Here is a 27,941-nt window from a genome sequence, read left to right on the forward strand (position 1 = left end):
AAGATCTAATAAAAAACAATCCTACAAACAAAACCTGTAGGATTGCAGGTGTGGTGGAGAAGTGGGGGCCGGTGCCTATCATTGACTGATGAGAGGTGGGGAACAACCTATACATGCCACTAGTCCGTCACAGGGACACACAGAGACGCAAAGGACATTCAATGCTGCATGCCAACAATCAGAACTTAGGGCAGTGATTCCCAACCCTGGTTTTAGGTGTTTCCTTGCTTCAGCGCAAGTGATTTCGATTGACGGTCACAGGTGTTTGCTGAACTGCTATCATGTGAATAAAGCAGGGAAAGCTCTAGAACATGCAAGGCATTGTGTTTTGAGGACTAGGGTTGGGAAACACTGCCTTAGGCCAAATTAAGTATTTAGTTGAACTAATTGTCATTCTTTTGGACTATGGGAGGAAGCCAGAGTACCCGGAGAGAACAGGGTACAAGCACATGCATGGGGAAAACATGCAAACTCCATACTGGGAGTTTGGAGTTTGTGTGTTTGCAAACTTCAATGTTCTCCCAGTATGTATGGGAGAACATACTGGGAGTTTGCGTGTTCTCCCAACCCCAGGTTATTGACGTAATTTGTTTTATGAACAATGTCTGAGAAAACTGAAATTTTGTTTCTAGTTAGGGGGAGTATTATGGCATTCTGTTAACCTGGAATGTTGATGGGAAATCTATTAACATTTCCCATATCAGTCTATCATAGAAAAGTATTTTCTATGACAACTGAATTTAAGGCATCAATAAGATTAACATAAAAGACTGCCTGAGGAAATGAATCCTTCCTGAAACGAATAAACGTGATCAGAAAAAAACGGGGGTATGGGAGTGGGTGAAGCAGATAGAGGCACATACGAATGAGTTGTAAAATCAAGCCATGTTTTAAATGTATCTATGTATTTGTTTAAATGTAAGCAAATAAATGCATTCGTTTACATATATGATAACCTAATCTTATTAGGTTCATATACAACTACATACTGAAATGTAGATGTGAATAGGATTCATGGTGTTCTGGTTGTTCTAGCTCATTGGTTTGAAGCAATAATAAAATTGCACCTGCTACTGAGTTCTCTCATATGAAATTTGAAAATGTAGGTTGCTGACCTATTTTGTTATAATAAAAAAAATATTGGAACATCTTAATTTTTATTGGGAAAAATGTTTCTGTTTATCTGAAACTTTCTAGTGAAGTACGGTAAATAACAGTTTGTCGCATGGCAAATGAGCGCAACTGTGCTCTCCTCTGCTATTAAGACTTCAAAAATAAAAGAGGCTCTTCAAAGTTAAGATTAGGTTACCTAAGAAAAATAAATGTGGGCTTGAACACACTGTGAAAGTCTTTGAGGAGAAAAACATTTTTTCTTTATTTATTATCGACTTATATTAATTATAGATCGTTTTTTATTTAACTACCATTTTTAAATGTATTTATTAATTTATGTCATTTCTACGATCATAAACTAAAAATGTCAACAGGGATCTCTCCGCAGTGTGGCTTTAACTCTTAGCTCCGCCCATTGGCTCAATATGGGCCAATCACAACACACTACGAGCCCGTAGAAAAACACTTAGCCAATCGGTGTGCACTACGGCTAGAGCCGGAGCAGGATTTCTGTGTTTGTGTGTCCGATGATCAGTCAGGCTGTGTGTATGTGTGTGAGTGTGAGAGTGAGTGTGTGTGCGTGTCTGAATGCGAGCGAGTTTGGTGTTATTTTATTATTTTTAAAGGAACATCTTTGAGTTAAAACTGTGTTAGAGTAAAAGAAGGCTTCCGGAGGAGAACATGTTAACCTACCTGGCGCATACGAACTCAGATGAAGTGGTAAAGAAGTAGTTTGCTGCGTACAGCTCATGAACACAAGACGCATCTACGCAGTTTAACTAAATTCGGTTTAACATCTTGATCGACATCGGCTAACCTGAAGTTCAGATTGATTTTTTAAAATTTTGTCGTAACTAGTAGGTTTTCAAGTAAAAATGCCTTCTGTAGGTCGCTCAGGTTAGCTAATGAACTTGTAATCGTCATTTAAAAGACATCAAAGTAGCTTATTATTGGTGATAACCATAAGCTACTTTACATAAAATGCTAAAGACACTGACGAAAAAGCTGAGAAGACATTCACTCAATGAAATCCATCCTTTCCAGCTGAAGGTAAGTTGGAATCAGTTTCTGTTAGAAAACATGGTTGTCATTGCAGGGAAAACATCTGAGAAAGACATTAGCCTTAGTGGGTGCAGCTTGGCTTTACTTTAGTCAGATTGAAGTCCTTGTAATGACTCCTGCAAGGGGTAATAATGAGTTAATTACCATTCTTTCCTTTTCAGTTCTCCATTTTGCCTCGGTAATTTTATTTAAATTTTTTTTTACTTTCGTGTGTTCTCAAATCTGTAGTTTTCTCTGCCTTTGAGTTCATTACGACTCATTCAGTACCATGTTTGAAGGCATTTTCAACTCTTTTCCAGATGTGGATAATATAGCTTTTACTCATGCTTTGCTGTGTGTGTGTGTGTGTGTGTGTGAGTGTGTATGAGTGAGTGAAGGAGAGAGAAGGAGAGTAACACATTTGCACTCATTTTCTTCAGGCTCTATAATTGCTCTATGTGTCAAGACAAACATTGAACAACAATTTGGATCTATAGACAGACTAGAAAAAAAACAAACATAGTACTTTTAAAAACTGCTCTGAGCCATAATTATCCCAACATCTACAATTTTCCACAGCTGAACCCACGTACGTGCTCTCCTTTGTCACTGCTTGCTCAGTTTGCACAATGCCCCTTTTTTACTTAGGAGACGAGTGAATAGTGTCCTCCATGGGTCACTAACTTGCTCCATCTATACTATTGTGCATCAGCCGACTGTATGTCAGTCGCATGGCTGCCATTTTGTGCCAAATTGCTCCCGTTCAAAGGGCCCAGCCGAGGATACTGACACTGAAATCGTGCAACCTCTGTTGTCCACATTTGTTTATGTTTATGTGTTCCCACTCGGTGATATAATCATTTCCTCTGGATGATGGGAAATATGAAGTTCTCCAATGCAGATCATTATGAAAACAACCCCCTCAAACCCAGCAAACCACATTAAACTATTTGACCTTTACCAGAGACAAGATCCATACAAAAATTGGGAAAGTCTTACTGAGCACTACACTGCGAGTCGTTATTGGGTCACAGAAATGTGTCAAAGCGAGTAAATTACCACTTCTTTGTAGTACCCAAATGACAGTGGATATTTGCGACTTTTAAAAATCACTCAGCCAGTTTTTCCATGACAGGCTCTGATTAGAAAATACTTTTTCTAATCTTTGATGTGTTAAGTGCATCAAAACTGTTGAACGTTCTATTTTTCAGTGTATAACTGCATCACCCATGGCATGGACGTTGATGGACTTTTTTCAACTTGAATAAAAAACAGAAAAAAGGTTGCGGACATTATTCTGATGTGAGTAGTGAATGGAGATAATCTTGTTAATCCCTTTATTTTCTGTTAGATTCAAAACTACAGCCACTATCTAAGAGGCTGTAGTAGATTTTATCATGTTTGGCCTTTGTTAAACTGATTTAGTACATCAGACCTCAAGGAGAACAGAAACTTTGCATCGACCAGGACAAGCCAGACTACTAAGCATTGCTAAGAAAGTGTAGGTGCTTGTCCATGCAGGTTCATTGGGATGCTCTTGGCTCACGTGGCAATAGATGGAGTACAATGTGGAAACCACCACTTCATCACAGGGCTCACATTGTTCTTAGGTGTGGTCACCAATTTACCTAACAGTCATAGTTTGAGACTGTGGGACAAAATCAGAATACCCAGAAAGAACAGGCAATCTCCATGCAAAAAGACTCCACGCTTGGGATTCGATCCCAGGACCTTCTCGCTACCATGCAACCTACTTTATGTTTATTAATTTGAGAATTACAGGGTAGATGAGGATGGACTTCTCATGTTTACAAAATCCTGAAATATAGTTTCATTGGGCCATTAGACTCTGGTATTTTTAGTATTTTAAGCTATGATTTTCATGCAGCCATTTGTTTGTGCCCTGGAGATTTGACTCCTTAAAAATGAGGCATTTGCTCATACAGTTTTCATCTCTGATTGTTATTTAAAGATGATAATATTCACTTATGTGCTTAAAAAAAACTCATAGATTTTCAGAGCAGTAAAGTTGTCTTCCATTAGTATTACAATTATTCACCAATGAGCTTCATCATGTTTTACCAGACATGATGCGTATAGCTATAGTAGTGATCATGTTTTGATCCAGTTAACAATTTTATTCACTTTGCTAAAGTGCTAAGCTAACATTAGCAAGCTTACTTTGCTGTGACTGATTGATGGATTGACTTCTAATACAGTTCAGAGCCGGTTAAATGGGGCTGATTGCATGACAGTGGGTTGAAAACATGTAGATTATTAGGGAAACTCTAGATTTGCTACATCGTGTACACAGGCAATAATGTGATTTGCAAGCTGTGCACAGAAAAATAGTAATGATTGTTGCAGACTCGGCTGCAAGTGTAAACAAACAAACAAAAAAATCCATGGCCAGATTGTTTGCTTCTTGTACAACTGATATAAAATCAGTCAGCAGATCAGGAATGGATAGTGAGATTTGAGTTTACTCTTAATACTAATAAATTATAAATACTTGAACCTCAACATCTTGACGTTTAAGTCATTCCTAAAACTTTAGAAGCATGGAACAAAGAAGCATTTTACAGGTTTGCTAAAATATAAAACAAAACAATCCGATAATGCAAATGTGAATGCTACAGCTGCCGTCATTATTTATTAGCCAGTTGCCAGGACATGTCGGAGATTAATTTATATTGAATTGCAGTGGTCATTGTAATACCAGCATGTGAAGCACTAAAATTGTCAAGGACTGCATAGATGCAATATTTAGTGGACCATTGCATTTCAAATCCAATATATCCATTCTCTGCTTCCTCGTAATATACATAGTTGGCCAATTGTTGCCAATATAGTTAGTAATAGTTAACCAATGTAATATAGTTGGCCAACTCTTACTGCCCATAACCTCCACACTGGATAATGATTTCAGTGAAGTTTATAGAAAGTAAAATTTTCATAAAAAGAAAAAAAGAAAAGAGTGAGGAAAATACGTTTGTCTCAACAGATGTTGCCAATGTGACGGTCGGTACAATTATTTCAGTTGCATGTTTTCATACTCAAACCTTAGTGAATAGCCCCAATCGATTGCATGGTGTAGTCAACTCGAGTCTGTCTAAAGTGTGGACTGCAAATATACAGGTTATACAGTAGCAAACCTAAACTTTGCTGTGAGAATTCTAGAAGGTCCAACCACTTTCCTTTGTATAAATGCAACCAAAATCTCCAGTTCAGTAGACAGCATGAACAGGAGCCAGTTTGTTAACAATTAATTAACATCAATTGTTAATGTTTAAACAGCAAAACTTGGCCCATTTATTCCCTTGTACATTTATAAACCCTGATCTGGGGTTAGCATCTTAATGAAAACTATTTATCTGCACTTTGACTCAGGAGCCACATATTCAAGCTTTGCATCACAACTTTGCGCATGCTTGTGCCATGTTCTTTCTTTGCTGCTTCTGGTGCACATGTGCAGCAGTTTCTTGGAGGCTGATTTGCATGGAAGAACATCTGAAGCAGCATTAGATCCTTGTGATTTGTGCTGTATCTCAGTTTGTAAGGTTGCTCTGCCCATGCAGAGCCCACTAAAGCTGGCCTTTTATCTCGTACTTTATAAAATTACTTCCAGCAGAGAAAGCGAGCCCATTGTTCAAATATTTTCACTGATTGGGTTTTACTCCTTAAGTGAGCCCATAGTTTTTTTTTTTAAATCAGCATGGCTTACAGCAGGTTCTCTTTGATGTTGTTCCATCTTGTTCGTTAAAAGTAGCTGCTTATTGCTAAAAATGGCATACCAAAGTCGGACTTCTCTGAATTCTAGACTTCTTCTCCTGTTTCCAAGGGCTGGTTTGCACACAGATTTTAAATTGGAGTTTGGTCTTCGTGCAGCAATCCAGGCACTCGAGGTGATCAAAAATCGGCCTAACTTGAGTTAAAAATCCACATGTGTGCAAGAGAAAAGAAATCGACCATCTCTGATCTTGTACCGGTGTGTTTTGTGAGGCAGTGTCCGTGTCAGTTTGGAAGGACGGAGCAAAGCTGATATGTGTGTGAACTGGGTGGTGTGAGTACGCTTTGACATTGCCATTGATCCAGCTTAGCAAGCTGCTCAGTGATGCAGGGGGCTGACAAGGATTTCATTCAACTGTTCTTGACACACAAGCACACAACTCTTTGTCCGGGTTAGTGTGCATTAATAAAAAGTAGTTTTTTTAATGCTTAAATATAAAGATCAGAGAAGTCTGTTTAAAGCTTAAACAAGGATGGACAAAGAAAGCAATTGTTATGGGCCAAGAAACGCCGTCTCAGTTATTATATTTGACAATGTCATTTTGTCTCCGCGTTTTGTTGCATCTGCAGAACCCAAAAGGAAGCTGAACTAAAAGTGAGTGCTAACTTTGTAAAGATTAGTGTCGTATTCATCTGAGAAGGATGTCTTGACCCCAGTTTCTATTCCTCTGGGCCTTAAACATTTAATTGGTGATATAGATATTAGGAAAATAGCATTTCATGTTTTTTTTCTCAAAATTAGATTCTCTAAGAAAAAAAAAATAAGTCTTGCGTACTTAGCTATTGAAATCATTAGTAAATACCATCTATATTCTTTTTGAGTTGCCATGTGGCTCAGTGATATAATTAAATAAATAGTAAATGGTTCTTATGGTTTCTTTAAACCATAAGAAGTCAGAACTTGTACAAAACATCCCTCTGACTGCTACGAACTAAAGTACTGACGCATGCTTAGCCATGTAGAACTTTGTGCTTTTGACTATGAAAAAATAAAAAATAAGTTACTTTTCTAAATATACTTTTTCCAATGTTATTGCTTTATTATCCAGTAACACATGTACATAAATAGTTTAAAGCAAAGACGGCTGACTTGACTCCCTCCACAGAGAATGTAAGTTACAAAGAATTATTGCTAAAGAAGCTGGCTGTATTCAAGCTTGTGAATAGAAAGTTGAGTGGAAGGAAAAAGTGTGAAATAAAATGTGAATGTATGAGCCTATATAACACAAGAGCTCCTTTTTGTAGTGAATTAGTAAAAATAGATGCATAGTACCCTAATGGAGTTACTAGGCATCTCTTCAGCGACTGAAAGTTTACCTTTTAATTTTGAATATATAAATATTTTGTGTGCTAAAATGCTTTAGCACTACAGTGGAGTTTGAACAAGATACTTCCTTCTCACCTGTTTTTCATATCTACCATCAGACGACCTGTCTAACCATAAGCTGATTGTCAGTTAGGCAGGATCTTGTTTTTTGTTGCAGCAAACTGTGAAATCATGCCAGAGCAGAAACATTATCAGATGTGGGTCACAGAAAAGCACATGCAAAGTTTTCAGGTTCCCTCTTCCACAGTAACAATCCCTCCTGTCAGATGCTGCAAATATGCAACAGACACTAAGGAATGAGTCCAAAACGGCACATTGTCAAGAAACCTACTTTAAATATGCAGGAGCGAAGCTCACTGGCTGTTCGCGTAGTTGCAGTGCGTCTGTGTACCGACTTAGACTCCCGTTTATGTTGATTTAGTGTTGTGTTTTGGTCCATCAGTGTGTTTTTCACTATGCCTACATGTGAGTTGGTCCAGTTTAGAGTCAGAGATGCAGTATTACTATGACATACGCCCGTATCCTACACAAGGGTCCTCTGATCCATGAGCCTTTGAGGTGACTCCCGGGGCGAAGGAAATGCCAAATCATTACTGTCAGCTTAACTTGCTGTCAGAGGGACAGTCATCGCTCTGTGGAGAAGTTTCCAGACAGAAGCTCCAAAAGCTAAATATGGTAGAAGAAAAATGAACTCATTTCAGGGAATACACATGGCTCTCTTGAGGACATCTATAAGTACTTGAGGGATGATTATAGTTTTATTGCTACTTTCCTGCGCTTTTGTTTCTTAGAAAAGAAGAGTTTGAGCAGTTTCATTGACGATGGCTGACAATAGTTAATAGCACTTAGCAAAGACATTCCCTGCATGAAGTTGTTGCTCAGACTGAGTAATTTTTTTTATTTATTTATTTTGTATCGAAACCCCTGGAACCGTGTGGCTCAGGAAAGCCTGACGGTTGTAGAAATACCGTCCAGTTGAGAATTCTGGACATTCCAGCCTATTAATGTATATAATTAGGACGTTATTATTTAAGTATATTTTGATCCACACATATGATTAATTAACTGTGATCTGTTGTTTGGTTTACTCTGCCATGACTCACTACATAGTAAGTCTTCCATGTTCTCTTGTGACTACATCCAAAATATATTAAATCTGATTTCAGACATGAAAACGGGGAAGTTTTGGCTTCGTGATGCAGCAGGACTGTCGAAACAGAGCTCTGCTGAAGAGGCTGCTAAACCAAACAGTGGAATTTCCTTTTAATATCATTTGAATACAGCCTTTGGTTTGTTGGGATTTGGAGCTTTGGCTCCTGTTCCCCCTTTTCACACGTTCTGAGAAGCTTCAGAGCGAAGAGTGTGTGTGTTTTACACACTGTAAGCATATACACACACACACACACATACACACATGCACAGATGGCAGCTGCTCAGCGAAGCCTCTGAGTGGTAATTACTGAGTGTGAGGCGCATTACTTAACTCTCAGCGTTGCATACAGCAGGCTATCTGTATTGTTTCTGCTGCTATAAAAGAGGAATTGATTTTATTTATATATATTTTTAAGCCATGCCTCTTTAGGTCGTGGGAAACAAAGTCTGCAGTTTGTCAACAGGATGACTCAACTTTATGTGTCTATTTTTATTGTGCAATAAAATCAGCTTTTGTTCTCACTGCAACATGAACTGTTGTAGATTTATTGCTGTAAAACAAACACAAAAAACCCCCCATTAAAAACAGTCAAAGAAAGGTAATTGTTTCACGTGTCTAAAATGCAGCTTGTATGTATGTAAACATTTTCTGCAAATTAAGGTGCACTCTGTACACTTTAAATTTTTTCCAGTTGCTCTGTGTATTAGTCTGGGACTACTGAACACCGAGATACTAATTCTGCATTAAGTTTGTCTTGATAGATTTTTGATCTGGGAATGACGTTACAGCTAAAGGCCGACATATAAAACTGAGATAATCGCCGCCGATTTTGTTGCTTTTTGTAATTAAAGCTGTTAGACACAGCCTCCTTTGGTGACCATGTTGCTACAGTGTGTAAAAGTACCAAAATGTAGAGAAATTTACTGGAAATTTACTAGTCATTATGAGATTATGAGTAGAGTGAATTGTTTTGATTGGTTCAGTTATACATAGACCTCCAGCAGAAGAAATGCAACTTGATTTTTTAATAATGTAATACAGTAGTAGTCGCCTGCCTTACTTAACTGTAATATGTGACAAGCTGAATGTTTTTTTTTGTTTGTTTGTTTTTTTGCTGTTTTTTTCTTTTAGATTTCCTATCATGGCAGTGGAGAGGGAGGGGAGAGTGATGACTCAGAAGGCGAGAACCAGGAGCTCGCACAGATTGATAGAGGTACATGAGCCATCTAAATCATTTTTCTTGTAAATAATGATTCACATAATTCAGGTTTGATTTTACTAAATGCACGTAGATAGTTGCATTTGGATTTTTTTTTTTTTTGACTGGGATTCTTCCTGCTCTTTCCTGCTTCAACATCTTCAGAGAGACGGAGAAATTGTGCCCTCACCCCTTTGGCCACCAGCCAGCAGCACAACCAGGGTCCCGTGTCTCCGGCCCGGTTACGACGCCTCCGCCTCCTACTAGATGCCAATCTGGACCGTCACTCATCAGAGGAAGAGCTGGAGCGGATCAGCTGCGGCGACAACAGGAAGTGGGTGTCCGGCTTCCCCCAGCGCCATGGCGACCATCACAGTAGCCCCTCCAGCGATGAAGAAGTGCGGGACCTGTGTGGCTGCCGGTCGCCCCCGGCCTCGGTCAGACCTCTGGTTGAGCCCGGTGCCGCTTGCCTGGCGGCCTCTCCCAGCCCCGTCCTGTTCAGCTCCAGTCCGCCGCGTAACTTGAAACCACCCCCAATGAGGTTTCAGCTCCAGGTGGCTCAGCCACTCGCACGGCCCATCATCCTGACCCACTTCGACCAATCAGCACCTTATAGAAAGTATCGGCACAGCTACAGCGGAGAACCGGGGAGACCCAGTCTGGACCTGGAAAAAATGCAACAGGTTAGTTTCCCAATTTGTCCTCCAAAGTCTACTAACTCTGCAGAATTACAAAGTGCAGAAGAGAAACAGATTGCTTGTTTCTTTTCACAAATTACTCACCAAGTGGGAAAGCTACTTTGGAACTTTGCAGGTTTTAGTTGTGGTTCAGCGTAGCTTTTATTTCCTTTTATAGGTGTTTAGAACCTGTCTTAGAAAGTCAGTAATGAGTAGGAGCAGCACCTTCAGTTTGAAGTCAATACAACATGTTGCAGGGAGAAATGTGCTTTTGCACACCGTTTATATGTATTTCAGAAGAGAGATATTAAGTTGTGTTATTAGTTCTGCTTTAATTCAAATTCAGACTTTTAAATTGGACTGCAGAGGCGAAGCGTTCAGTTTGACAGAAAATGAACAATAATAATTATTATTGCTTTCATATTTTTAAAACTCTGTTTATTTCAGTTAAATAAACTTTTAATGTAAAGTAAAACTTAAAAATGATCTTTTTCATCAGTTAGTGGCAGAATTGGTACATTTCTCAGATATTATTTGCTCCATTTTATGTCCGATTTTATGTATTGTCATTCCAAGTGAAGCTGAGAAAGCTTCATCTCTGTGAAATTGCTCTAATAATCGAGGTAGCAGACTGACGGTGATCTAAAAAACAAAGGAGCACACTGTTTTAGCAAGAGTTGGAGTTGCAGCCATTATCTCTTTGCATTAAAATGGCCTCCCGTGGAGGAAACAGCTGCAAAGAGTATCACCGATAACTAATAACAGTTTTCTGGCTCCTTAATGACTTCAAGTGGAAAGCTTCAGCCTGCAGTGATGGAGACTTCTGGAGGTTCAAGGTCATCTCCTCCTGAGAATAACGCTAGAGAACTGTGGTGCCACCAGTGCAGAGGTTGCTACATATTGGCAGCAAATAAGTCACACATGTCTAAGAAAAGAAAATATGACAGACTTGAAGGAAGAGAAAAGGATGGCCAGCAGAACAGTAGTCCGAACATATTTAAACTGGAAAATCCTCATTTGATCGGAAGATGATTTGCCTGTTAGAGAAAACAATGACTCAACCAGTGTGTCGGGTTGTTCTTCTTTGAAATAATAAAAATAAAAACCACTCTGTCAGTGGGAACTATAGAAGTTACGTGAAGAACCGGGATCAATGCTGGCATTTGATGTTTAAAATACTCTATCTGTTCTTAAGCATACCGCAGAAACGTGTTATGACACAAAGGGAAACTTTTAAAGGAATAATATTAACACTAAGAAGCATGCAGGACAGCACAAAATGCAAAGAAAGCCTTCCATTTCCTTAGCTGGACACTCTCCACCTCGGTGGTCCTGCTGGAGAGGGATGAAGGAGAGGGAGGGACGGACGGCAGATGTCCGCCCTCATTTCTCACAAAGGCTGGTGAGCGAGGGGAAACGACGAAGGGGTGGGAGGCAGAAGGAGAGGATTAAATAAACAAGAGAAAAACGACAGCCGCTAATGAGTCATGGAGAAGCTGGTCCGCTAATCATTAAAATCCAATAGACCTGTTGGCCCACACAGTGGACAGGACAGTATGCGTGCAGGGAGGGGCGCGGGGGAGGAAGATGCAGGTTTCAGGGCTCCATATGTCCATGCGTTGTGTTTTTTTTTTTTTTTTTTTTTTTGAGGGAAAGAAAAGATGATGGGAGACGGTGGGCAGTGCTGATCGAACAGTGTGTGTGCATCCATCATCCAGCCAGCATGTGCACATCCTCCTGCTCCTTTTGCAAGTATCCGTGTGTGTCTGTGAGCGTGTGCACGCTCAGTCAAGTGGAATGGGAGGTGCTGCTGGGTATACAAAAGGGGGCCTGCAGAGGTAGCAAGCAGACTCAGCCGGAGTTTCCCCCAATTAACCCTTTACATGAACGGTCCTGCAGGAGAAACTGGAGAACAGAGTTTAAAAAAATGCGGTTAAGGGTTGGCAAATTTCAAGAATTTGGTGCAAGAAAGCAAAAGTTTCATATGATAATTGTTCTAGGTAAATAGAAAAATATGCAAAGCTTAAAAACATTTATTTTTTTGGTAATTTTCTTACACATGTCCCCAAAGAGTTTGGCCACAGCAAGAACAAAATGCTGCATTTATGCCTGCCATAATTTCATTGAAAAAGGAAGGTTAAAAGGTCAGCGAGTTGCTTTCTTTAAGTCCCCCACTAATCCCTCGATAATCCACGTCACAGATGAGGTTGAACCATTTGTTAGTGTAATAATCCATGGAAGAGCAACAGTTTGCGTGCCAGATGCAGGTCATATAGAGTGTACACTTGATGCTCACGTTTAATGTAAAAAAACGTGTTTTAGGAGACAAAGCAAGGCGTCGTAGGCTTGAAATTTGACCCATAACTGGAGAACCCGCCGGAAGAGGCGAGCAGATTTCTGGACCAAACTGACCGTTCTTGCCTCTTTCTTGTAAACAAACATTTGAACATGTGCGATTTAGTTTGGAAGAGGGGGCGTTCATACTTTCTCAGCAGCAGCTGGGCCATAGTCACAGTCACACTGAAGACTACACCACTTGGATTTTAATTTAAGGTTGGCTGAAATTTGATCCCGTATAACTCCTGCACGAAGATCAATCTATGATCTAAACTCTCTGGTTTCGGAAGGGTTGTTTCTTGTTACATTGCAGCCATGAACTTCAATGTTTTTGTTGGGATTTTATTTGACAGATGATGACCAACACGAAGCAGCATAAATGTTTTACCAGTGAAAATCTGAAAAATGTGTCTTGCATTTGTATTTAGCCTCATTACTCAGATACCCCTAAATGACATTTCTTAAATAGTCATCTCACATTAGTCGTGTTTTTGCACAACTACATTTTGTTTCTTCTAGTATTTCTCCATTCATCAGCCCATCTACTCTAACCAGCTTTAGTCCTTGTGAGAGCGTTGCCTCAGCATGATGCCGCCACCACCATGTTTCACAATGGTGAAATGTCTGCGGGTGTAACGTGACAGAATGTGAATCATTTTGCAGGGTAGGATAATTCTACTGTTTTGGCATAGAAGACGATGATGTGATGATGTAAAAGGTGATGTGGTTGATGGTTTAAAAAGAAACAACTAAATAAATAAAAAAAAATAAAAACCGTGTCCTGATAAGTGGACAAAGTTTAGGTTTATATGAATGGACAATATGGGATCCCAGATGAAACCAGGTGCTGATCTGAACTAAAGTAAATTGTGACTCTTAATCTGGCAGATTGTTGTGACAAACCAGCAACTTCTTATTTCACAGCCGCACATCACATCTGGGTGAAATCCACATAGAAACGTACAAGAGCGTATTTTGAAACCAAGCCTCGGCAGGGAGCCTAATTTCTGTTTTCACCTTCACGTTTAGGTGGTCTGCTCTCCCAGTTGTGCCACTGACACAGAATAGATCAGGGTTGGCATGAGGTGAGGATGGGGGCAAGTGGACGGCAGTTCTCTGTCCCACATCACAACAGCAGGAGTCTTGTGTTTCCATTCTTCCCCGAGGTCCTTGGAAGCTGCCTCCCCAAACTTCAGACAATTTGATGATTGTGTGGTCCCTCCGTCCCCACTGTGTGTCTTTCTTTTTCTTTTCTTTTTGTCTGAGAATGGCGAAGCTGTGTGGACATGGAGGGCAGAGGGAGACAGGATATTGCATAAGCTCCGAGTGTTTAGTTTTAGTCAGACAGCTGGATTTACATCCTGATTCACCCTTTTGTCATGCTAAGATATCACATTTCACGACTGAAATGTTCTGAAATCTTCTGTATTCGGTAGTGTTCTGTGGTTCACTCTATGTTAAGTTCACTCCACCTATGCATGTATGTATAAATAGCATTTTTCAGAAAGCTGTTCGTGCTGCTGAACATGTCTGTTCTCCACAGAAAATGCTGCTTAAGAAGAACTGTGGAGGGAAAACGCGGACAATGAAGATTCGGGTGAGTTTCTTGCGACGACGTTTTCATAAATTAGGCATTTCCAGCTAAATTACTTGTTAAAATCACTTGGAATTTCAATTTTAAGAAACGTATCTTCTTTCTAAATAAAATTGTAGAAACAGACATGGGATCTATGCGGGGTGTTTGGCAGGAGGTTCACTACACGTAGCACACTTTCCTGGAAAAGCAAAGTAGTTATTTACACATAGTTCTACTGTCGTTTTGAGTTGGTAGTGATAAAAAGTGATCGCTTGTCAAAACTGTATATTTACGAGGTTGCGTTGACATTTTACCAAAGTTTAATGCTGCTCTCAAGAGGGGCTGCAGCTCTGTGTAAACGATTATCTGTGGGATTTTCAAAATTCTCTAAATCCCAGCTCCGCTTTTCATAGCAGCTTGATCAGAGACTAGTGCGGTGCTGCCTCTCCCCCACCTGTTGCTGCTCACTGCCAGAGACTGCTGAAAGGATGCACCTGCATTTTTCTAGCTCTCACCAAAAAATGACAAACATTACGATTTGGTATTTTTTCTGCCCACCAAAAAACTGAAAGTCATTGCGTGGAAGCTAAAAGCAGGCCAAAATATCTTTTTATTAACAGAACTATAATTAAGTGTTACAATGTTTAATTTGTGATTCATTTAGCAGCAGGTTAATGTGCTTTTATACACAACACAACCAGCTTTTCAAGTTATTTCTTCCTCCGCTTTACACTGATAATGCAGCTCTTTTTCTTTTTTTTTCTCTACAAGAAAACATACACTCTGCTCTCCTTGTTTAATTTTTGAAAGCAAATTAATTGGTTTCAGGTGAATGTAAACGCAGGCGCAGGTTGACCAGGAATGACTCTTTGTCGAGCGGGACGCAGAGGACGGTGGTTCTCGTTACGGCTAAGGTTGCTCCGTTGCCCTGTGAACAGCCGAGCCGGTCCTGTGGCCGGCTCCTTGATCGCCATCCAACTCCACACTGGGACGGCATCTGGCCTTGCCGTTCGTTCCCATGCCCTCCTAGCTGCAGAAAATCTGATAGCACCATCAGCTCCGCACCGCAGCGATGCTTTCAAGCTTCCTTCGTCAGGTTTATCACACCCAGCGACCTTTGTTGCCCCCAGCTTAGTTGCTTTAAGAGGGCGCTGAAAGCTTTGCGAAAGTGTCCTGATGGATCTGAAGAAAATCTTCACTAAAAAAAAAAAAAAAAAAAAAAAAGGTTTTTTTTTTTTTTTGTGTGTGTGTGTGTTGTTGCTGTTTGAGGGGAAGCTCGACTGGAACGAGCCTCGGCTTCTTGGCGCGGAGCAGCCCACTCCAGAAGGACGCGCAGTGTGCTGAGAGAAGTGACGTTATTATCACGTTGTGTGGGATAGTGTCAGTGGAGCCTTATCACACTCTTGTTTATGTATACACACCAACTGTGGCTGCAGCTCGTGTGCTTCGCGCGCCCCAGCTTTGTGTGTGGAGATGGAAAGCGAGGATGATCTTTGAGTGAGTGGCGGTGAGAGGTAGAGGAGGAGGAAGAGGAGGTGGAGTGCGTGCGGCTCCCTTGTGGTGTTTTTCCAGGGATGGAGTCATTTTCCATTTATAGCCTGGGCCGGCTGCGATCTGTTTAGCTCCACTGAAACACACAAGTATTACTCATTATCCTTCATTCTCTCTCACTGGTTGTGTTGTCCATGTCGGTGACGTCTGCAGGCACTGGGTCCTTTCCAGCTTGTAGATTTTTCCTTTTTATTTTTTTCTTTCCTTGTAGCTGTACACAGCAAGTCTTTGAGCTGCTTGGAAACAGTTTTTTTTTGTTTGCGCCACTCATCTGTTTCCCCGCCTTTTATCTGCAAACGCTCGATTTCCTGGCTGCGGACCAGAAGAGACACTGGAGCTGATGGGGCCCTACGTTTCAAGCAACTCAAGCATGAGAGTAGTCGCAGGGGTCAGGGAGGTCGGCAGTGGTGTGTATGAAGAGGAGGGGTCAGTTGGTAAAACAGATTTGGCTGCTTCTGACTGTTTTTTTTTGTGTGTGTGTGTGTGTGTGTGTGTGTGTGTGTGTGTGTGTGTGTGTGTGTGTGTGAGAACATGTTGGAAGCAGAACTGATGACGTCTGGAGTCAGCCGCCATGAGAAGTTTTTAGCTGAGCCGAGTAACGACTGATGGAAGTGAAGGAAATGGTGCCGTTATGGTTGCGGTGGATAAAAGAACGTGCTGCACAGCATTACTTCAGTTTGGGCTGAGGTTAATTACAAGGATATGATGCAGGTCTTCAGAAAAATATATAGTTTGTTGTAATAAAAAAACAAAAAAACAACAACAAAAGAATACTTTCTGCCAACAAGAGAAGTAAAAAGTGCCACATTACACACAGGCATACTTTAATGGGACCTTATGTCCAAACAAAGTAGCAAATACTTTTGAAGAGTGAGGAAAAGGTTATAAGACATTCCTGAGTATTTCTAAGTGAAAATCTGAAAAGTGTGGCATGCTTTTGTTTCTTAAAATCAATAGTTGGTAGAATCACATTTTCCTGCAATTACAATTTCAAATCTTTTGAAATGGATTCCTATCAGCTTTCTACATCGAGAGCCTTGGTTTCGTTAACCGAATATTAAAATTTTTTGACTGTTGTTTTTTTTTTGTTTGTTTTTCTTTTAACAATGACTGAATAGTTTGAAGACCATCCGTCATTTTACAATTCACACTCCTGACAACTTGCTGCAGAAGCGCAGTTGTTCAGAGCATCATGTCAGACCTGGATGCTACAGTGGATCTCATGATCTGGGAACTAACACCGCATCGAAGGGTTATGGAGGTTATGGAGCGAGTCTGTGACCAATGCAGCTGAACCACTTTAAATTTAAATACACGAATACTTGCGCAAGCACTGTATGACCTGAAGATTTTACAGCTACTTTGTTCAACTACGGAGTGAGTAAGGCAAAGAGAGCAGTGTCAATATCTAAAACCAGATAAGGATCACATCCTGGAAGCTGTTTTATAATCAGAATAGGTTTATATTTAGAGCAAGAAGTAAACTCTCGGTATAGCCAGGCTGCTAGGAGTCAAAGTAATAGCACTGTTTCCTCTTATGGCATTTAACCATGAGCACAGCAGGGAAATATTCAGGGACCTTCCTGAAGTTAGAATGTCAGTCCTCTCTTTTCAATCTTGCAAAGGCAGCAAACAAGCATTTGTTTCAAACTCTTATAATTTCTACAGATGCATTTTGTTTTTTTTTTTTTTACAAACTTTGGTTAATTATGATTTCTCTTTATGAACAAATATAAGACCTAAGAACAACATTTAAATGATTTCTTGTCTTTCCGTTTTGAGTATTTATTTGTTTATTTTAGAAGCAGAGTTCACATTTCAAGCTAGCATTACCATGTTTTGTTAGCGAGGCTAGCGTTTTGAAAACTGCAGTCTCCAAACTCTCGTAAATGTTGAGTCCCTTCACTTAAATCTGAAATCTCTGAAATGTGAACACCTGAACTGATGGTAAAATAGTTCAGTTTAAAGGGTCTTCACTCGGTAACAGCCTGTACGCCGAAGAGTGTTGCTGTGAGTGCGACACAGAGTGTTGCGGCCTAAACATACCCGTGTGGTATGTTTAGTGATCTGGGTTTTTGGGTCTCCCTTCTTACAGTTCTGATTTATGTGAATGTTCAATCAGAAAATGTTTGCAGTGTATTTAGAAGTTTTAACCAGACTTCGCTTCCACTGAGTTTTGTCAAAATTGTTCGGACTTTCAGAAATGTCCTGATTACCTCATTATAGTGTGGCCGACTTGTTGCAGCCACCATATGGAGAAGATCTTTTTAGTATTCACTTTTATGTTCTCAGTTTCCCTCATCTCACTTTTTCCTTTTTTTTCTTTTTTCTTTTTTTTTTCTTTTTTTTTTTTACCGTTTAAATCAACACCACGATTCAACTCTCCTGTGGTTGTGGGAATTGTTGCTGAGTTACGGCAGCTGGATCCCTGAAGCCGTTGGCTGAAGTTATAAAGCTACACCTGTGGCCTCACTACGAAGGATTTATCTGAGAGACACCAGTCGGCCACAGCGATACATCCATCTCAGTTTTCAGTTTCTGTGAGGAATTGGCTCGCCGCAGCCCTGGAGAAAGTGCAGCCTCACTGCCAAATCCAACAAAGTAATTTCCTGCTGTTTCCTGTGGGGAGGAAAATGACTCTGGCTAATTTTAGAATGGAGGGGTGGTGGAGGTGAGGGGAGAGAGGGTGCTTTCTGCAAGTGGGGAAAGTATTATTGTCCCGAAATCCCCTCCAAGATTGAAACAAAATCAGTAGAAGTGTTTCTCCAGAGGAGTCAGAGACATTTAATCCTGTTGTTTATGAACGAATCATTTATTTTTTTTCTGTCTTTAGAATCTTACCGGCAGTCGTCCTCCGCCCAGGTACACCTACGACCCCGCCATCTTCGCCTTCCGCTCCCTGAGCACAGCACCCCCCTGTAGATCCTTGACTCCGTCCGAGGACCCTCCTTGCTCCTAAGCAGACGTCGTCACAACGTCCACCAGACTCCGACCCGGACCGCTTCACCATCTTCTTCTTCTTCTTCTTTTTTTTTTTCTAAAGTCTGTGGCACGTGAAGGACCGAGCTTCGGAAAGGTGTTCATCTAAAGGTGGAACTGTTGCACTCTCAGGTAATCCCTCCCTGCCCCTTGGGATCTCTGCCGGAGCCAGGACACGACTCGGCAGAAATCACTTTGTATAGTTGTAATTCAGGATCATTCGTTACACAAACACGGACCAAGAAGGGGGTTAACCTTGCTGAAGACTGTTTGGATCACACACAGAAGGGAATGATGCATGTTAGACAATCAAGTGGTTCCAGGGTTTCTTCCTATCTAAACAACTAAAAAAAAAAAAAAAAAAAAAGACGACTCTATCCTCTTCCTGTTAAACTGAGATGGCAGTCGCATTTATCTGTCTGACACTACTTCTCTGGATGTGTTGCTGCAAACACCGTACTGTAAGGTCGCGCTATAACAAACATGTATGACCGTAGTTGAATAGTCGACTCTCGATGACGACGACTCGTCGGGAGTTCCTCGTATTCTCTTTTCTTGCATGTATCCCAGACCTCTGCAGAAACCGAGATCTGGTGGAAACATTTATGACTGTAGGGTTGCTGCACATTTGGCTAATCTGTTGTTCTGGATAGCCTACTCGTAGTGTGCCATTTCAGTTTAATTTTTTATTTCCAGTAATGTACCTCGGTTACATTCTAGGTAGAAGAGGACCACTGGTCTATCTAAAGATTACTTAATGCCTTGAAATGACATTCCTGCTATATTAAGGTCTGAGGTACTTCCCACGCCCTGAAACGAGCTCAAACGCGTCACCGCTGTAACTAAGACTTCGCCGAAATGAATGTAACATTGTGACATGTTTTCGTCCATTGTTGCACTAAAACACAATCCAATAAATGCTCTGTGGCCTCTTCTTTGTGAGGTGATGTCATTTTATTTCATAATGTGCTTAAAGCAGTGCAACACCTTGCAAAATTATTCACACGGTTTAGTCTTCTGTTTAGCAGAAGAGACGGATGGAAGAAGCGCAGAGGTGTTTTGCAGAAAATGAACACGGGGACATCACCCTGAACATACCAGCCCTGTTATGAAACACGGTGGTGGCTGCATCATGCCATGAGTACGCTGTCTTCAGCAGAGCTGGTTAGAGTCTGTGGTAGGGCTTTGCAGGCTCTTAATAGTTTTGGCTAAAATGAAAAATGTAATGTTTTGAAATGTAAATATTACAAAAAAATGCAAATTTAAGCACATTTTCGCTTGTTTTTGTGGAAAGATGTCATCGAATTTTAACGAGAGTAACCCTAAAATTACCAGTAATATATTTTTTAAGATGTTTTCTGACTTTTTCCACAAATAGGAAAAAAATGTGTACATCATCTTTGTGCTGAAGTTGTTTTTCTCTACTTTATAGACAAAGAATTACTTACTGGTGGTCATATAAAAATACATTTCCTGTAGAAGATATTTATTGAAAATTTTAAATTTGTTTTTTTTTCTTTTTTTGTCAAAAGATAATTTATGGTTCTGAAGTTATCTTTAGCTGGACTGATGGTAAAAAAAAAACAAAACAAAAAAAAAAAAAAAACGGCTCTTTGGATTGTAAAGGCTGTAGACTCCTGGTTTTTAGGAACATTTCTAGAGCTTCATACAGGAAGAAAACCAGTTAGAAGCTGCAAAGACTTGAGATTGGAGCTTCACTTTCTAACCCTAAACATACAGCCAGAGCTAGAATGGAAAAAGTTTAGATCAAAGCATATTTATGTGATAGAATCTGTGGCATGGCTTAAAAACTCCTGTTAAGACGCTTTCCACTCGGTCTGACTGAGCTTCAGCTATTTTGTAAAGAATGTGCAAAAGCTTTAATCTCCACATGTGGAAAATCTAAGACGTGCAGCTGCAATTGAGGAGTAGTCCATCCGGCCTCTACACCTGCTTGCAGGGTCGCTGGACAGGTCGCACAGGTTAAACGATCATGCACACACTCGTACCGAAGGGCAATTTAAAGAACCCAATTAACCTTAGTCATGTTGTTGGGAGTCTGGAGGAAAGCCGGAGTACCCAGAGATGCAAACGCCTTGAAGAATAGCTCCAGGCTGCGATTCGAACCCATAACTGTTCAACTGGTTCACCTTGTCGTCCCTTCATGCCTTGATGTAGGTATGTAAGAAAGGATGAGGGGATGGAATGATAGATGGAGGGGAAAACTGATTAGTTGGATGAGACGAAAGGAGAGAATGGACTGATTAAAGAATATATAAATGTTTAGGAAAAAAACTGATAAAATAGATGGATAAATACCAAACAAGCTGATGATTAGTTAGCTGAGAAACTAGATTAACATATGGAGGAATAGATTGAATGAGTAGAGGGATAAACAAAGAGATCCATTAAACCTTTAGAGGATAGGAAAAGAGAAAATCCAAAATTTCTCAACATTCAAAGACTATCTAGTCCTGAGAGATAATTAAATTATATTCCATACCACAGAGCAACCATGCATATGAAACAGTCTTTGATTCTCCAGAAGCCCACTTTTAATATGAAATATCCCTTTACTAACACCTGGTGGTTAAACAGAAGATTGCAACCAACTAAAATAAAATCCAAATTTATGCAAAACAAAAACAGAACCGCTCAAAAAAATGTTCTCGACTGTCTTGCACTACGGCTTATATGAGCAGATTGTTTTCGCCACCAGCTGACAGAATTAAAAACTTTTGCTCTTTGTAGTTATGCACTACTTTATTATTTTACAAAATAGAGTTTCCATTCATTATTGTTGTGTTTAAAAGACAGTTGCAGAGAGGGTGGGACGTGTGGCTGAAGTTTAAGAAAACAACACTGAGTGGGATTTCACAGAGAAAGGAATCACCGAGCTCTCACAGAGACAATCTTGTTAAAAAGAGAACTTTGAGAGGGTTGGGTTTGGACTGTATGTGTGTGTGTGTGGGTACGCTCACGGAAACACACACTCCACTTAGCTTGAGTCATTATCAGCTTACGTTTCATCTAGTACGCCATCCAAGTGTCCAGATGGTCAGAAAAGCTGCTGCTATGCTCTCCCTCTCTTCCTGATACACACATACACACACTCCCTCCCTTTTGCAGGGGAGAAGCGGTTAAAGGTTACGCCAGCGATCGACTGAAGCCGAACGGGACCGGGGCGCACACCAGGTGTCAGGTCGGTTCGTCTTGCAGGAAGAGCAGCTAAAGAATAAAAAGCCGGATGATTCGGATGCTGCTTTGTCTCCTCTGATCCAAACAAAAACTGGTAAATTCAACCGCTTCCCTTCCAGCACTGAGGCTGACGACGAGCCGCTTCCTTGCTCGTTGACGTCTGTGTCGGCCCTCCTCAGTAGCCGTACTTGTCGTTGAGGTGAGTTCGACCGTCTCCTGTCTGACCTGTGAGAAAAGAGGAGGCTGTGTATCACTTCCTCGTCCAATCAGACGTGTCTCGGTATCAAAGCTCCCGCCTGGCAGCTGTTTCAACACTCCTTTTATTCATGTTTATCTTGATGCGTGAGAAACTCTGATGTGCATTCCTCGGCGGCACAAATAAACCGTAAAGGCCAGTTTATGACATGCAGCCCACATATTTCTTCCTCACCTTCCTCAAAAGAGATTTAAAGGAAGGTTTTAGAGAAATGTTTAAGGAAACAACTTTTTCACAGAGCTGGGTGGGGTCAGCTGACCGGCCGGTTGTTTACCTGCAGGCGGCAGCCACACAGAGTAGTCAGGGTCATCCTGTGGATACTGTCCTGACAGCTGCACTGGAGGCTGTGGAGACACATGAAGGACTGGAGTCAGTTCATACTGAACGCCCAGCTAACACATTGGGAGGTGTGAGGGGCCTACCCTGCTGGGGCCCATCACTCTCTTCTTCTTCCTGGAATTGGGCCCTGCTGCTGCTGCTGGTGGCTCTGCTTCGCCCCCTGCCTTCGACTCTGTGAACAACACGAGTGACACTGCAGCCTTACGGTTGCCTCCAGCTTTACAGACAAGAAACAAATTCACACAACGATGAACTCTGAGCAGCTGGAGGTCATTGTTACAAGTTTCCCCTTTGGTGCTCGGTAATGTTCTGTCAAATTAAGGTTAAGAAAGACTGAAGGTTTGGTTTAGTCTGAGTCAGTTTCTAAGAGTTAAGCCACACCCTGGTTCCCTGGGAACCAACAAAGCAGTAGCTCCTAATGCAGGATGGAAGACCGACAGACTCACCTGGGCTCACGGTGGCTGACGGCTTCAGAGGAACCTGCGGCTCCGCTTTATCGCTCTTCTTCAGCTTTTGCTCTGAATATGATACGTAACGTAAAATGATCAGATTATAGAAGAAAAGACAGGCAGATTAAAAAAAAAGAAAAAAAGCAGAAGGGAGGAGGAAAGGAAAGACAACTTCTATACAGAGAAATAGAGAACAAAGTCTAGAAATAGAAATATTTTTCCATGTCTGTTTTACTTATAGGCATGGAAAACACCTAGATAAAATTTGCTACTGAACTCGGTTCATCACTGGTTCACCATCTTTATTTTGGGTTTTAAATTCTTCTTTTACAACATTTTTATTCTGATGTCCAAAAAGTGTCTGAAAAACCTAGAAATTACCTTTGAGGAAAATCCGAAGTAGTGAAAGAAAAAGGTCGGAGGAACCATGTAAATTTTTATAAGAAGGCTGGTAGATAATGCTGCCACCTAGTGGCATGAAAAGGTCATAACCAGTCTGAAAAGCAGGAGCAAACGGCTGTTTTTACCTTTGACCTCCTCTGAGTCTTTCAGCTGACCCAGAGGAATGCTGGATTTTTCACAGTCAGTTTTGGTTTGGGCGGCGCTGCATTCATCTCCATCATCTTTACTCCTATCTGCCGCCTCCTCCTCTTTTTCCTCTTCGTTCTCCTCCTCTTCGTTCTCCTCCTCTTCCTCGCCTGCGGGTGGAAGCTCTTTCATGTTGAAGAGCTCAGCGGGCAGGTTGGGCCTCTTGGGAGGCAGCTTCTACAGCAGAGAGGAGAGGCTGAGCGGCAGAAACCGGAGGACAAAGACGAGATTTATCTGAGGGATCCGGAACGCTCACCCCTATGGTTCCCGTCTTCAGTTTGAATTTGCTTCCTCCCTTCATGGCTCCAAACAGCGGTAAGCTCTTCTTGGGCTTCTCCGCCTCAGAGCTTCCACTATGATCGCAGCAACCTCAGCTTTAGAAACAGATCTGAATCAAACAGTTGAGCTTTTGACGGGGAAAACATCTCACCCGGGGAGCAGCGAGGGCATCTGTGCCGGTCGAGTCAGGTCCACCAGCTTACGGAGCCGCTGGGCCTCTTTGCGCAGGTCGGCCACGTGTACGTGGAGCTTCCTGCGCTCCACGCCGTCCATCGCAGCCTCGCTCCGCACTGCCGTCATGAAGGCGTCCAGCGAGTCCTCCGTGCAGGAGGACGAAGAGCCTGCAAGGAGGAAACATGGGGGGGGAAAAAAAAAAAAAAACACCACGGCTTTTCAAAGAGGAATCTAAAAACAAATGTAGAGTTGTTTTTCCTGCAGGTGGAGATGGACGCACCTGGGGTACCGCTACTTAGCTTTTTCTGAGCGTCTGCCAGCTCCTTCTCCACAGAGGACAGCTTGGCCACCTGAGCAACAGCAAATGTGAAATGTTTAATATCTTCATATTGAATTTTAAAGGAATGATAGTAAGATGGTTTTTGTCTACATTCACATTCAAAAAAACATTTATTTTCCAGCTCGTAATGGAAGAAATCTGGCAATGTTGGGCTTTTGTTACATTTTTCTTTATTTTGCAGGAAAAATTTTATTCTTCACATGATTTTATTTATTTATTTATTTATTTTTTTTTTTTTTACAGAAAGTAGAGAAAAAGCAATTTGCTGGTAAATTGTTGTTCGGAATTGGCAAGTTGAAAGTTTTACAACTCTAACCTCTACCCAATATAAAACTCGGTCAAAGTTTCATGATTTTACTAATAAATATATAACAGGAACAGAGAGCCAGAAAAATGGCACTCAAATAATTAAGTCCCGGCAGTTATTCACGACAGGGATTTTGTGTAAAGTGACACTGTGATAAAAAATAATGTGCATGTTGTGCAGCCTGATCAATGATGAAAGCTGACATAAACAATCGTCTGTAAGAAAATTAATTTTGTTGCCCTCTACATATGCATCTCATTTTTTTTATTAATCTAATTTTAATGTGCATGATGAAAACATTTAATCCAAAGTTACTTGTACACCTGTCTGTAGTTACACACCAAGTTTTTTTTCTCTCCATTATTGTTCCACATTGCGTGTAAAACCATGTGTCGTGCTTACCAAAGACTCATAGGTCTCGGTCCGCTCCTCGATCTTCCCGGCCTTCTTCATTCGCTCCTGCCTCTTCCTCTCCACTGTGCCGGTCCGATCCAGGAAAGTGTCGTCGTCGCTGTCGTAGTAGTCCTCGTCCTCCCAGTTTTTCTTCTTTCGTTTGCGCGAGACTGAAACCAAAGCTCAGCTGTAGCACCGGACTCCAGCGGATGTTTCCCTCTGGGCTGAGCTCTCACCTGCTTCCTGCCTCAGCAGCCCTCGGGCCTCCAGCATCCGGCAGGCCTCCAGGCAGCACTGGACGGCTGCCTCCTTCTTCTTCCCCGTGTGCGTCACTTCGGCAACCAGCTGTCGGCCCAAGGCGTCGTCCACTGGCAGCCTGATGGGACGGAGGTGAGTAAAGCTTAAAGGTGTTTTTAGGGAAACTCGTGACATTGGTGCGTCAGATCACTAACTTTATCCTGCAGAGCCACGTGCCGTGATTTTTGTCTTCGTATTCAAACTCCAGCTCCTCGCCTGCAGGCAGAAACCCCAGGTTAGATACTCGGATGAAACACAATGACAGAGAGCCGGCTGGGTTCTGCGGAAAGTCACCCTCTCTGTCGTAGAATCCCTGCAGAGCCTTCTTCGGGTCTTTCAGGTAAGCTGCCTCCTGGTCTTCGTGAAACTCAGTTGAGAAGGGGTTTTCCTCGTTCTCGTCTTCCTCCGGAGCTGCATCCTCTTCTGCGGGATGGATTTATAGACATAGAGGCATCAAACGAAGCGAACGGGGCGTTTGACTCAAAGAAAGCACATTCACTCACCCATTCCCCACGTGCATCCAGAGTCTTCCTTTGACGCTTCCCTCTGGCTCTTTTTGCCTTCGCCATTTTCCTCATCCTCTTCGCCGTCAGAGAGGTCTCCCATCATTCTCTTCTCTAGCTCTGCTCTCTGTTTGCGGGCTCGCTCCCTCAGCTCCGTCACCGTCAGCTCGGACTCCTCTTCCTCATCAGACTCCGGACCCTGTGGAGGAAAAGCGAAGGATCTCGAGTTGGGGACAACCTCGGATATCGTTTCTGCTGGATAATCGACTCCTGAAGGATGGTCCAGAGTTTAATTTTAATTTACTATAGAGAATTCAAACAGCTTTAAAGATGAGGACATTATGTCAGTTATCTGTCTGGGCAGGTTTCAGGTTTTTTAGTAACTGTAAATTAAATCATAATAGGAAAACTAAGTACACCCCCTACAGGTTTAATTGGATTCAAGAGGGGACAGTGGCAGTGAGGTGCTGTATATCTTAAATGGACAATAATCCCAAACACAGATCAACTAATAGTTACTGTTGTTATTGAACCCATGGGCTGCACTTAGTTATTCTTTATTTCAGCATCATAAAACGGCTGAATGAAGACTTTCTGGTATCGCGTTGCACATAAATTACATGATTTTTTTTTTTTTTTCTGGAATCACTTATCTGTAGAAGAGGACCCACCTGCAGGATAAACAGCCGGGTGCTTCCTCCAAACTTCAACACGTGTCCCACCTTCAGTCTGATGTAGGTCTTCGGGGGGATCCTGTTCTTGTTGACCACCGTGCCGTGTGTGCTCCCCAGGTCGTGGACATAGAAGCCCCTCTCCTCACCCACGCAGCCCTCCTCCCCGGTGTGGCCTCGGTACTGGATCACCGCATGGTACCTGGAGATGGACGGGTGCTCCAGGGAGACGTCACACACAGGTAGCCTCCCGACCACAAAGTAGCTCCGGTGTGTGAGGGTAACAGTGTCCACTATGGTGCCGTTTTTGAGGATTTCCAATGCGTAGGGGGATTCTGGTGGAGGACCCCCCCAGGGGGGCTCTGTGTACGGCAGAGGGGGGAAGTTCCCAGCTTTGACAGAAGCTGCCTTCGCTTTAACTTCTTGTTTCTTAGTCTTGTCGACACCTCTGTCATCTTTTCGCTCATTTTCTCCAGCAGCAGCATCGGTGGCAGCTTCACACACATTGTCCACCTTGTTTTCTGCTACGTTGTTTATGCGTTTGCTAGCAAGCGAAGGCGCCGCAAAAATAGCCGGTTTTTTAAAGGTATCCCCTATCTTTGTATCGGATTTGGTTTCTTCTTTCCCCGTGGGCTTGTTCCCCTCTTCAGTGTCTAAATTCTCCTTCTTTTCTACTTCTGACTGTGTTTCTTCCTCCATATTTACCTCACGTCTGTTAGCACGGAGGAAGCGTCAAGGTTTATTTGGTGCAACTGAGAAACTAGTCCGGGTATTAAGTGCCTAAAATGCAAACAAAAACACTATCAAAGCAAAAATACAAGACAAAACATGTTATTAACTTACATTAGATTTGTTATGTTAAAGCGCTAAAAATATAATTTTAATTCTATCAAAGACTGAGTTTAAAAGGTAACGGAACAAATCTGCAAGTCCGCTTTAAAGCCCGGACAAACGGAAATGAAACAACACTGAAGTTACCATTTGATCTGTATCATATTAAAGGACCATCCCACCAGTTGTAAGGAGTCGTCAACTCTATTTCACAATTTAAAGTACTTAATATGGACAAAGTTTGATTTTGCCGAAAATAAATCCAGATTATTTTAAACATGGTTGTTTGATCCCTGAGACCTTGGTATAAAAACTCTAAAATGACTATTTATTAATTTAGATTACGCTATATTGTCATTGTACAAGCAGCAGTACAATGAGTACAGCTCTTCTTAGGGCATTTATAAACAGTTAAAACACATAAGACTAGTGTGACCTGGACAAAAAATATTTATGCATTTATTCAGTAGAAATAACAGACCATTAAATAAAAAAATAATGTGAATCATATAGATAAATAATAAAAGAAACATTTATCATAATCCAAGCTAAATAAATAATATTAATCTGTAAAT

The 27,941-nt window shown here is 41.5% G+C and overlaps 2 protein-coding genes across 4 annotated transcripts; one reads left to right on the forward strand and one right to left on the reverse strand.

Annotated features, from left to right (window-relative positions):
- The first annotated feature begins 1,639 nt into the window (after positions 1-1,639).
- Positions 1,640-19,676, forward strand: LOC106940430 (uncharacterized). 2 transcript variants are annotated; one of them, XR_001423088.1, is made up of 6 exons: positions 1,640-2,163; positions 9,555-9,636; positions 9,787-10,304; positions 14,179-14,232; positions 18,183-18,363; positions 18,596-18,685. XR_001423088.1 is itself a non-coding variant. In XM_015023178.1 (5 exons), the coding sequence occupies exons 1-5, from the start codon at positions 2,095-2,097 to the stop codon at positions 18,719-18,721; spliced, it is 849 nt and encodes a 282-aa protein (XP_014878664.1). In that variant the 5' UTR covers positions 1,640-2,094; the 3' UTR covers positions 18,722-19,676. The 2 variants fall into 2 exon arrangements, 1 of the variants encoding a protein (XP_014878664.1); XM_015023178.1 differs by lacking the exon at positions 18,183-18,363 and having other exon boundaries at positions 18,596-19,676.
- slc4a1ap (solute carrier family 4 member 1 adaptor protein) lies at positions 14,984-27,295 on the reverse strand. Of its 2 annotated transcripts, XR_001423087.1 has the most exons (15): positions 26,536-27,295; positions 25,865-26,063; positions 25,656-25,784; positions 25,517-25,577; positions 25,301-25,440; positions 25,074-25,234; positions 24,305-24,374; positions 24,002-24,191; positions 23,828-23,924; positions 23,511-23,748; positions 22,981-23,052; positions 22,618-22,706; positions 22,470-22,539; positions 21,723-22,164; positions 14,984-14,994 (listed from the first exon to the last, which is right to left on the reverse strand). XR_001423087.1 is itself a non-coding variant. In XM_015023177.1 (14 exons), the coding sequence occupies exons 1-14, from the start codon at positions 27,232-27,234 to the stop codon at positions 22,115-22,117; spliced, it is 2,265 nt and encodes a 754-aa protein (XP_014878663.1). In that variant the 5' UTR covers positions 27,235-27,295; the 3' UTR covers positions 21,486-22,114. The 2 variants fall into 2 exon arrangements, 1 of the variants encoding a protein (XP_014878663.1); XM_015023177.1 differs by lacking the exon at positions 14,984-14,994 and having other exon boundaries at positions 21,486-22,164.
- Positions 27,296-27,941: the final 646 nt, after the last annotated feature.

This window comes from Poecilia latipinna, unplaced genomic scaffold, assembly GCF_001443285.1.
Source record: "Poecilia latipinna isolate Pla-1442-1.1 unplaced genomic scaffold, P_latipinna-1.0 Scaffold3223, whole genome shotgun sequence".
NCBI lineage: Eukaryota > Metazoa > Chordata > Actinopteri > Cyprinodontiformes > Poeciliidae > Poecilia > Poecilia latipinna.

Bases quoted from the DNA above. Each gene is read 5' to 3' on its own strand.
- slc4a1ap (XM_015023177.1), bottom strand. From the start codon at position 27,234: ATGGAGGAAGAAACACAGTCAGAAGTAGAAAAGAAGGAGAATTTAGAC. The intron at 25,785-25,864 runs GTGAGTGAATGT...TCCATCCCGCAG, and splicing joins TGGATGCACGTGGGGAATGG to AAGAGGATGCAGCTCCGGAG. The intron at 22,707-22,980 runs GTGAGTCTGTCG...TGTTGTTCACAG, and splicing joins GTCAGCCACCGTGAGCCCAG to AGTCGAAGGCAGGGGGCGAA.
- LOC106940430 (XM_015023178.1), top strand. From the start codon at position 2,095: ATGCTAAAGACACTGACGAAAAAGCTGAGAAGACATTCACTCAATGAA. The intron at 9,637-9,786 runs GTACATGAGCCA...CAACATCTTCAG, and splicing joins GCTCGCACAGATTGATAGAG to AGAGACGGAGAAATTGTGCC. The intron at 14,233-18,595 runs GTGAGTTTCTTG...TTCTGTCTTTAG, and splicing joins CGCGGACAATGAAGATTCGG to AATCTTACCGGCAGTCGTCC.